Here is an 11,384-nt window from a genome sequence, read left to right on the forward strand (position 1 = left end):
TTTAACTTCACAACACATACTTCTCTCTTGCCCCTTCATCTGGGATCCCTAAACAAATTTCTCTGTCAAATCTCCCAGCTCTCCTCAGTGCAGGGTCCAGGGAGTCAGGTCTGTTTGTTGCTCCAATAACAAGGACCTGGGTAGTGGCAGCCACATTATTCAGGTCTAAGGGAAAGAAGGAATTAAGTCAGTACACATACTCAATACCTGTGGGACTCTAGTTCTGCAGCACATGACAGTAGTCAGCAGAGATAAACTAATCAGTCAGACTGAATGCTGCTCATCTCTGCCTCTACTACCTAAAACTTGTATTTTGCACAGTCAAGCAAAAATTTAAAAACTAACAGATTCATTAATTATTAATAAATTTAACAGGTTCCCCCATTATTTCTGTTTATACAACAGAGAGGCTTATATAATGCTGTACAGACCACTGTGAAAATATTGCAGTAACACCCCTTCAAATTTATTATGATCTTCCAACCACTCCCCAGGCAAACTGTGTCAAAACAAGAAAAATTATTGCCACTATCTCCTCTCAAGGAAGCACAAGTCACTCCTGAAGGGAAGCAGACAGTGAGCCTGATAATTCTAAATCTGGTTTTAGCATAGCTCTTCCTGAAACTCACCATCCATACAAGTCAGGAACTGAGCTACAATCCTCCTCTCCATGTCCTTGGAGGCGACCTCTCTCTTGGGGGTGATGGCATCGATCTCATCAATGAACAGGACACAAGGAGCACTGGACTAAGGAACAAGGAAAATCCATAATTACAAAATCACAATGACACACTGTATCACAAGAAAGAAATGCTTCAGGTTTTCTGATCTGTGACTCTTAGTGGAAATCTGCTGTACAATCAAGTCCTGGAATAATTCTGTTGTTCTTGCTGACAATCTGGAGAGCCTCCAGACTATGAAACTTCACTGATCTGAAGCTATGGAATAATTAAGGCATGAGACCTTAAATTTTAGACAGTCTTTAAACACTGTCTAAAATTTAAATATACCTCTGTGTTGCATTATGTTTTCCCTAAATATTCCATTGTGACTGCCTGCTGAAGTCCATAAACGAAAATCACACAAGAAAGGTCTGGCTGGGTTTGTTGTTTGTTTTGTTAGTGACATTAGAGCTGTGGAATTTCAAGAGTAGCATTATTGACACACAGAATGAAACAAAAGGAGCAGTAGGTGGTCATGGAACTTCAAGACTACTACAGAGCCTGACCACGTTCAAAGAGTAAAAATGAGCAGTGAGAAACTCCCACAAGTTCTAAAATTCCATTAACTTTATCAAAAGCCAACAATAATACAGATTAATAATTAGTGTAACTAATATAACAGTGCTTAGCTGATGTAAGATCATTAATATTCCCAAAAAGCACTAGTAGTGCAAAGGGATACTGTGAAAAATGTGTATTTTATGATTGGCTTTTGCCAAATATTAAAATGAGTATTATGTGTGTTATGCTAGAAAGTTATGCTGTATTATTTTTTTAAGTAGTGTGTTAAATATAGTTTTAGGTTATAACATAGTGTTTAAATAGAAACTATGTATGTGGGATATTTTTTAAAAGAAAGGAATGAGGTACTCCCACTGAGATAGCAGCCACAGGACACCAAAATCTTTCAGAGAAAAAAAGACCAAAAGTAGTGAAATATTTATTGCCCCATTATCAGGAGAAATCAACTTCTTCCTGCCTCGCTCAGCCCAGCGAAAACCCTGACTGAAAACTCAGTCAGGATTCAGAGGAAGAAGCTGACACTGACCAGACAGAATCCTGTGTTTGAATGGAATTTATGCATCATGGATGAGGTGTATGAATATGCAACAGGCTGCTGCTTTTAAGGGTTAATCCTCTGTTAACGTGGGTCCTTTTTTGGGCTGATTTTGCCCAGAAAGAGGTACCCAGACTGTCCATAACTCTTTGTTTTTATTGTCTCATATTGTCCTAAATCCAAATTGTCCAAATTTTTATTACTCTAATCATATTACTACTTTTATAACCATTTTATTACTATTAAACTTTTAACATTTTAAAAACAAGCGATTGGCGTTTTTCACAGATACTTAAGGAAACTGGAATTTTGTTCCCAAAAAGCCCCAGGTAAAAAACCCGCGTGGTTCCCCGTGGTTCCCCCTCGGCGCTGGGTGTTCCCAGCACCGGCTGCGCCATCTCCTGGTCATTCCCGTTCCCGCTGGGACTGAGCGGGAAGGGCCATGCAGATTCCACACCACCCAAATAATGAGGAACCTTTATTATTGTTTGTATTAGTATTTATTTTGTTTTTATTATTTTTATTGTTTTTATTTTTATAATTATTATTATTATTTATTATATTTTCCCCTGCACGAAAACTGCTGTGAAAACTAAGTGGGAAAACTTAAGGGAATGTAGGAGACTATCAGAAAAGCAAGAGATTTTATTTTAGACACATTTTATGCAATAGATGTTATTTCTGTAACAGTAATTTAGAGCAACCTCCCCTTGATCACTACACCTACAAAACATACATAATTTCTAAAAACTCCTTCCCATAAGCTACGTAATTTTATCCTAAACAACTTCTCAACAAGGCTCTCTAAAAATTAAAATGTAGTTGCATCAGGAAACATAGCAAACAGCTTTGCAAACAACCTTTCTGCCCTGTTTAGGGGCATACTTTAAACACCTACAAACAGTTTCAAGGGGGAATAGAAAAATGAAATAAAGTCAGAAAACCAGAACATTCTCAGAGGTCAGGAACAGAAGACTGACCTCATGAAATAAAACATCAGCCCCATACTAAAAACCAGAAACATCTGCATTTCTTTATATTAAAATTAACTCAACCTGTCTTGTTCTCTTTGCTTCCTACTACATCCAAAAGCAAGACTTCAACTTTAACTTTTCTCCTGCTCTTATCATGTTTGTTCCAAATTTCCTGCTTTCTACCTGGACTGCCAAAGCCTAAAATCTCTCACATCCACTCAAATTCCATGCCAAACAAAACCAGCAAAAACCCCTTGTCACAAAAAAAGCACAGTGAACTGCTCTTAATTTTTTTTTTAAATATATCAAGCCAAGCAGATCCAAATATTCAAATAATTTATGCTGCTCTCTTTACATTGCTATGATGAACCATCTTTTGTCAAGGCTTCAGAACAGAAAGCTTTGTGCTCTGTGACATCGTGGCAGTACAATGGAATTCTGGTCACAGGAGGGGACACCAGTCATGTGTGCAGCAGGATAAAGATTCACTCAAATTCAAAGCACAGCAACAAAGTATGAATCTTCACAAAGAAAAAGATAAACAATTCACAGAGCTATTTCCAGTGTGTGCCTTACCACAGCCTGCTCAAACAGCTCCCTCAGTTTCTGCTCAGATTCCCCTGACACTCCAGACACAATCTCTGTTGCTGCCACCTTCACCATTGGGAGCTCCAGCTCCTGGAAGAAAATCCAGAGGTTCAGAAATGCTGGGTGCATTTATGATAAATCCAGAGGTTTAGAAATGCTGTGTGCATTTATGATAAATCCAGAGGTTCAGAAATGCTGGGTGCATTTATGATAAATCCAGAGGTTCAGAAATGCTGGGTGCATTTATGATAAATCCAGAGGTTCAGAAATTCTGGGTGCATTTATGATAAATCCAGAGGTTCAGAAATGCTGGGTGCATTTATGATAAATCCAGAGGTTCAGAAATTCTGGGTGCATTTATGATAAATCCAGAGGTTTAGAAATGCTGGGTGCCCTTGAGGACAAACATTTTTCAATAGGATATCTTTTAAACCTACAAATTACGTACTCATGACTAAAGGTTTAGGAATTTTTAAAAAATAGAAGGAGCATCCTCCAACTTAAAAAAAAAAACCCAAAGCATTGCTTAGCAGTGTGGAAGGTATTCCCCACCAGGTTTGGTTCCCAGAGTCCTGTTCCAGAAATATCTGTGCAGGATTGTACAGTAAGACACTTGCAAAGCTCACGCTCCAAGTTTTCTGCTATTAAAAATAAATAAATACAACTGCAATTTTAATAGACTGTAGCACAGTAGTGCCACAAGTTGTTGCAGCCTATTTCTATCTCTTGGAATTATATATAAAAGAAAACTATCCCTAATTTAAAATATGAAAGAAAATGAACCCTAATTTATGCAACTCAAGGCTACCAGAGACCCTACAGTGCTCAAAGATAATTTGCCTAAAAGAGCACTACTGAAAATCTCTTATTTAAGAAAAAAATATTTAAGAAGCAGTCATTAAATTTATTTAATCTCTAAGTTTTTCACTTGGGACATGCTTCTTTCCTCAAGTGTAGTACCCTTCCAGCATACAAATACTTCCTTAGAAGAATTAAATATCATCAAATGATTGAAAGGGTTCCATTTTAGAATAAGGCATTAGAAAGAAAAGATCTAAATATTCTTAATTAAAACATCTGAAACAATGTCAGAAGGGTGTATCCAACATTTCAGGAATAAATATCTTTTCTTTATCTGCACTACAGAAGTAATTTACATGAATCTAAATTTAAGGTTATAATCAGTAACATTTAAGGAGCAACTGTATTAAAGAAAAGGAAATGCCCATGGTTATCACTGAGAGCCTTACAAGTCCTCAGATTTATATCCAAAACAGGATCAGTAGCAGAGCAGCTTCACCATCACCATCACCCCAAACCATTAACACCAGTAGTGTCATGGGCTCTGAAAACATCAGCATGACACAGGCAAGGCAAGATCCAGTTTTGGAATTCAGAAATCAGCTGTTTAACAACCAACAGAATCAATGTCATCAATGTGATCAGTAAGGGTGAGTCTAGATTTGAAACAGTAAGGTAAATTTAACCAAAATTATCTTTCATTTATACCCTTCTCAAAACACCTGTGCCTGTATTGCTCTGTCCTGGGAATGCCTCAAAACAGTTAAATCACAGATAAAAGCTTGTCACCATGACTCTTTATGTATGAGCTTCTATCAAGTAAAGATTCAGATGGAATTCAAACAAAGGAAGTAAAGATGAACATATTTCAGACTATCACAGAACAGCTAAAATAAAAAGCTCCGGTCTCTCCTGAAAGAATATTATTCTCTCTCCCTCTAAAAGCAACTCAGAAAAGGAAGAAGCTGTAGATGTGAAGCCATCTCACCCCAGCAATTGCCTGTGCCAGCAGTGTCTTCCCACACCCAGGGGGCCCATGCAAAAGGAAGCCCCGAGGTGGAACCACCCCTAAGTGGGTGTAGACCTCAGGATGACGGATGTGAAGGAGCATCTTGCAGATTTCCTGGTAACAACAAGAGAAATCTACATTTAAATTGCAGAAAATAGTATTTGCTGTTCCTATAGACAGGGGAAAATAAAACAAGTTCTGTTTAACAATCTGAATTAAATGACTGCTTAAAGAAAGATTAATTAGAGAAAAACCAACAACCCCCCTCCTTGCTGCTGGTTTAAGCAGCTTTACTCAGTGCCATGCACATGAACTCTGCAATATTTCTCCTCTGCCATTTTTCATGACACATTTTATTCAGTGCATCCTGTAGCCCACCAATAACATTGTAACTAACCTTTAATGTTTCATCATTGCCTCCCACATCCTCAAACTTCACTGAAGGGTGGTAAAGCTCTGACCCCTTATTTCTCACTGTTAAGGAGGAGAAGACACTAATTTAGCCATGCTATAAATGTATTTGCTAATCCTGAGCAAAACATACTCAGCCTAAACAAAAAGCTGAGCACACAGAGTAATATTAATTTTTAGTAGTAGACATAGGACTGCAATATTATTTTAGTACAACATTAGGGCTAAATTTCATTTTAAAACTGCCTGGGGTCACTTATCTGCACATCAGAAAACATTTTTCTGGTAACAGATTCCATGGTCTGATACTATTTCTTTGTTTGGAGTAACACACCAAAAATAACTTCTCACCTTTCTTAAGTAACATGGATTCAATTTCTCCATCTACGTCTGGAAATTCTCCTTTTTTCCTTTTTGCTCTCCTGCCCTTTGTCTTCTTTCTTTCACTCTCCAAGACAGAAAAGTCTGTTGATTTCTAGGACATAAAACCAGAATTATATACACAAAAACCTTCCAAGTCAGTGAACTTCTGCAAAAACTTAAAAGAACAAAATGGGTGTCCATGATGCTTAACTTACACAAATTATATAAATAAAGACAAGCACGGCAGGAATTTACACCTTTTTGCAGAAACTCTTTTTTGTACTTAGAATGTGCCTTATTTTTAAATGGGTTGATTACAATAGTCACTTTTTTTGTTAAGAGAACATAGTAATGAGCAAAAAAACCAAACCCAAACCAAACAAACCCCCTAAAAACTACTAACCAAAATCAGACAGCAGTTATTTGCATGCCATGAGGGAATCCAATTTGGGCATGAATACAACTATACAAATGTATTTACTCCACTGGAAACAAGTTTTATTTCTAGTAAGTCACAAGGGGGTGTAAGAAAACGTTATTCAGTGCTACCACAAGCTAAGTGCATCTGAGAGAAGGACTATTACAGGGTAAAAGAAATAAAAAGGACTTTCGTCTTTTCTCCAGGGTCACTAAGACTTCACCACTGGCTAAGCAAGCCACAGGTCAGGTAGGCTGGTACAAATGCAATAAATAACAGCCACATCCCACTCATCTTTCTCTCAGTACGGGCACTAATCTGGGCCTCCTCGATACTGAGAACTACATTTGCCTCAAAAAAAATCTGGAAGAAATTCATGACTTGGTGACTTTCTACCTTCTGTACAAACATGCTTGAAATGTGCCAATTCTATTCATGCATCTGCTTAGAACACCTTGGGTTTGTGAAACACAAAGTACCTCAGAAATCAGTTTCTTTTCCTCTCCTTCTCCATCCTCAGAAAGGTCAATGAAGAAGTCTTTCCCATCAGGAGTTTTATCAATGAACCAGCCACCATCAGAGATTGGTCTGTCACCTCTGGATTCTGGTGTGAGGGTGCTTGTTTGAGGTGCTGTTCTCACACGAGGAGAGGTCTCCACTGGCTCATTTTTTGGAGTGGATGGAACAGAATCAGGATTTCCTTTCTTGTACAAGCTCAGCAGGGAACTGTTCATGTGATTTGTAGACTGCAGATTTACACATTTGTAAAGAAAATACACAGGACAGGTTTTAACTTGGATTATTTATATTTAGAGGTCAATGAAAACTATTTGATAAACATAATTCAGCATTATCTCATATTCAGCTGGAGAAAATAGGCAATGCATCTTCCAACCCACTCCTCTGCAAACCAAATGACTGCATAGAAACCTGCATGTGCTGGCTGAAGGGGCAGCAGCCTTTGCAATTTACCCTGGAATGACTCCTGTTCATGGGCAGGCTCCTCTTTTGGCAGGAGATGGAGATGTCAGCTCCTTCAACCACTTCACCCATTTGACAGCCAAGTCCTTCAGGCTCTCAGTGTGCCTTCCCAAAGGTGATCCCCCACCACAAGTTCCTGTTTTTCATTCAGGAAATAACCTCCCTCCAGCTCCAGGGATTCTCAGCTGGAATTGCTAACTCTGACTAGACCTTATCTCTATCCCCCCTTCCAAATTCTTCAATTTCACAACACAGAATCATTTATTATACAAATACAAACAATCATAATAAAATACAACTTACTAGATCTTCTGGATAATCATCATAGTCAGAGTCATCTGTGCCACTTCCAGTAGTGCTTAACAGGGAAGGAAGACAAAAACTATTAATTTATCAGAGCAGAACTGCAAGTGAGACATCTGTAAAATCAAACAGAAGTGATTTTCACAATGTGGCTCCCCAAAATCATGGTATGTAGCCTAATGCTGGAGAGAAATTCCTGACTCCCATGCTCTCAGTCTTCTAGTATGAAAAGTCAAAAAATGCATCCTTTCCAAGTGTGTGATGAGTTGGATCAACTTGCCAACCTGTCTTAAAGACAGACCTACATAAAAGTGATGTAGTTCACTATGATTCAGTTCACCAAGGGAAACAGGAGCAAATCACTGCTGAACCAGACCAATCCTTCTGACAACAGTGTCCTACTTTCCCATGAGATCCTTCATATCTATCCCAGGTTAGAGAAAACACAACACTCCATGGGATTATGGACATGGTTAGGAGTCAGGAAATCTTCATCCCCCACTGGTGATTTACTCTGAACAGCCTGTCTGGTAGTCTCATCTCTCAGATGTGGCCAGTTCTCCCACACCCAAAAGCGACTAGGAACAAAACCAAAGAACTGAAACATGTGAGGAACAGGGCATTATGTGGAAAACTATCAAGGAAGCCATAAGGTTGTCCACTAATTCAGGGCTGTATGCTCCTCACAACAGAGAAATCATGATTGGCTCTAACATCTGCTTGTCTTCAGCACGAAAAAAAAATTCCAGTAACTACAGGTAACTTCTAAAGAGCACAAGCCTATGGGATCCACCTGCACCCTTGAAGCAACCAAAATACAATAAACCAAACCCAGAAAGCTTTAAAGAACTGGTAACAGCAATGGCATTATTAATCTAGTAGTAAAAACTCTTCTTACTCATTTTTCTCTTGCTGTCTTGCTCTTTTTGCCACATGCTCAGATTCTAAAACTGCCAAATCTTCACGCTCCTTTTCATTGCTGATTATTTCAAACACTGCAAGAAAACAGTTCAACCATGTTAAGAATTAACAGCCAAAGCACAATCAAAGAATTGGGCATTTTGGACACTATATTAACAGACCTACCTTTTGCAACTTGTATTCTAAAGGCATTTCTTTTTCTTCGTCCATAATCTACACTGAAAAAAACCAAAATAAACAGGTTACACCAACTGGTTTTTCCTTCAACATAGTGTCATTCCCAGTGGAAAAAGTACATGGAAAGTAGAATCCCAAGCTTCCACACAGGTTTTTATTAAAAACTACCTGGGCAAAAAGGTGATTGTCCTGCTAAGCAACTGAGCAAGGTATTAATTAGTGTCTTACTGGATCCTCTGTCCTTCCCCCATGTCTGTACTGAGGTGTTGCACATTTTAAACTCACCGGGGTAAACCCCGACATGCTGCAACGAATCTGCAGCTTTTTATTGAAAACAAAACAAAAATCAACCCATTAAAAACCCAAACCACAGCTAGATCTTAGAATGCCAATGAATTAATAAAATGTGAGTCATTAAATGTATCAGCAGAGGGAAGCAAAGCAATCTTCACTGCTTCAATCAGCCTCAACAACTACTAATGAAGGTAACATAAGGAAAATTATAACTTTAATAATGAATGCAATAGAACAAACTAATACATTTTGAACACAGGATGTAAGAAGACAAATGTTGGCTCACCTGTAGGTTTTCTGCAAATCAGATGCTAGAACTCCAATGTCAACATACTGCCCACATTTACTACTTGCAAGATACTGAAATGAAGAATTTGAAGCAGGGAATAAAATCTTTGTCAATCACTTCACCAGAACAGCTGGACCAAATATGCCTATTTTAAATTCTGCCCTCCTTAAAAGTTGAAATGAGACTCAGAATCAGCTTTTCACTGCCTTGCAACACATCAGACAGTATTTCCCAAAGAACTGGGAAATGTTTATTAAAGCACAGATTCCTAGGCAGCTCTGCTTCCTGGGGAAAGGCAGCATCCTACATTTGGGGGCTTCTGCTGGCTCAATTCTGTTACTTTTATTTAGCAAGAAAGCTGACTTTGTAGCCCACACACCATCTCATTGTCTGGGTTCCTCTCAGTTATCCTCCTTTTGGTTTAGATCTCCTGCCCTAAAAATGAATCCATCTATATGAATCAGGAGGGATACTCTCATAAGAACAACTTTAATCCTTACAAGACATTTCAGAGCATACTATAGAGAACTGTGTTGATAAAATCAATTCTCTCTCTCAAGCCTTTTCATTGCTGTGACAGCAGCTAATCCAACCCATTTTCAAACCCCAATTATGAAAGTGTGAGAAAATGTACTAAATTTCATGTACAACTGTACTCCACTTGCTTTCTTCCCTCACTCTCCAAACCAGCAGCAAGAACTTCTGATACCATAAAGATAATTCCTTCTTGAAAAAGAGGAAGAAAATATAGAATCATCCTAAAAGATCTGGTATCACAAGTATCACAGCAAGGAGGATTTCAAAGCCTCATTTAAATTAATAACTCCATAAAAACCAATCAAATTGAATACATATTTAGCTTTTTAAATGATGCTGCACTTCAGATCACCCAAGGGCAGCTCCTGCCTTGCAGGAAACATCAAGGCTACCATAAACCCAGCTGGCTTCTCCACTTTGGAATAGTCAAGACACACTCAATGTGATCTTGTGACCTAAACCAAGCAGTCACTGCCTCATTTTAAGGAATTAGAAGTGGAGTACATTTAAACAGAGGCTCAGAAACCTGGAGTTCAAGGTGCAAAGTCATTACAAACTATCATAAGATGTGACACAGCACTTGAAGGAATCACAGTTTTCCCTGTTGTTCACACCATGTAATTTGGGAAGTAATCCCATTCTGCCCTTTTCTCAGCTATTCAATAAAATCCCTGAACATGTTTCCAAACACAAACAGCATTTGCCAGTGTCACAGAATTGCAGGATCGTTTAGGTTGGAAAAGATCTCTGAGATCATCAGGTCCAAACCATGACTGATCACCAGACCATGGCACTGAGTGCCACATCCAGTCCTTCCTCAAACACTGCCAGGGATGGTGACTCCACCACCTCCTGGGCAGCCCATTCCAATGTCTAATCACCCTTTCAGTGAAATTCTTCCTAAGGTCCAAATATATACATATAAACACATATATATTTACATACAAATACCTATATACCACATGTATATAGATATTTTTTTAATTTATTTATTTATTTATACATGTGGTATATAGGTATGTGCATGTAAATGTATAAATAAAAAATTATAAAATAAATATATATAATAATAAATGGAATATATATTACATATATATTATATGTGTAAATATATATACACACCTATATATCTACATATATATACATAGGCATATATACACACATATAACTATATATCTATATATCTATCTATCTATATATATAGATATGAATACTTTGACTATATTTCTTTTACCCTATTCATTCCACATGTGAAGCAGCAGCAGTCAGCCTCAAGACCAGAACTACTAAAGAGGGCAGAAAAATGACAAGGAAAAAAAAAGACTTTACAGAAAATTAAAATCAATAAAATAAACCAATGGACCTTTCTGAAGCCTTTTTAAGGCCTTTCTAAAGCCCTCAGAGGCAGGGCCGGGCTCGGGCACTCTCCTAGCACTGAGCGGGCCGGATGCTCACGGCCCCTCAGCCAAAGGAGGATACCCGAGCCGGCTGCCGGTACCGGGGGTACCGGGGGTACCGGGGATACCAGGGATGCCGGGG

General features: G+C 38.4%; 1 protein-coding gene across 3 annotated transcripts in view; it reads right to left on the reverse strand.

The window, feature by feature from the left end:
- The window catches only part of NVL (nuclear VCP like), a 40,634-nt gene that overhangs the window by 29,089 nt on the left and 161 nt on the right, over window positions 1-11,384 (reverse strand). For 2 of the 3 annotated variants that reach the window (XM_054628665.2, XM_054628664.2), the window contains exons 2-12: window positions 9,306-9,379; window positions 8,714-8,766; window positions 8,526-8,622; window positions 7,628-7,682; window positions 6,823-7,089; window positions 5,914-6,037; window positions 5,549-5,625; window positions 5,131-5,265; window positions 3,330-3,431; window positions 630-747; window positions 21-165 (exon numbers count right to left, since the gene is read on the reverse strand). In XM_054628665.2, coding sequence (XP_054484640.2) covers window positions 21-165; window positions 630-747; window positions 3,330-3,431; window positions 5,131-5,265; window positions 5,549-5,625; window positions 5,914-6,037; window positions 6,823-7,089; window positions 7,628-7,682; window positions 8,526-8,622; window positions 8,714-8,766; window positions 9,306-9,379 — 1,247 coding nt within the window. The remainder of the gene's footprint in view (window positions 1-20; window positions 166-629; window positions 748-3,329; window positions 3,432-5,130; window positions 5,266-5,548; window positions 5,626-5,913; window positions 6,038-6,822; window positions 7,090-7,627; window positions 7,683-8,525; window positions 8,623-8,713; window positions 8,767-9,305; window positions 9,380-11,384) is intronic. The other variant, XM_077176118.1, reaches the window with a different exon arrangement.

This window comes from Agelaius phoeniceus, chromosome 3 (assembly GCF_051311805.1).
Source record: "Agelaius phoeniceus isolate bAgePho1 chromosome 3, bAgePho1.hap1, whole genome shotgun sequence".
NCBI lineage: Eukaryota > Metazoa > Chordata > Aves > Passeriformes > Icteridae > Agelaius > Agelaius phoeniceus.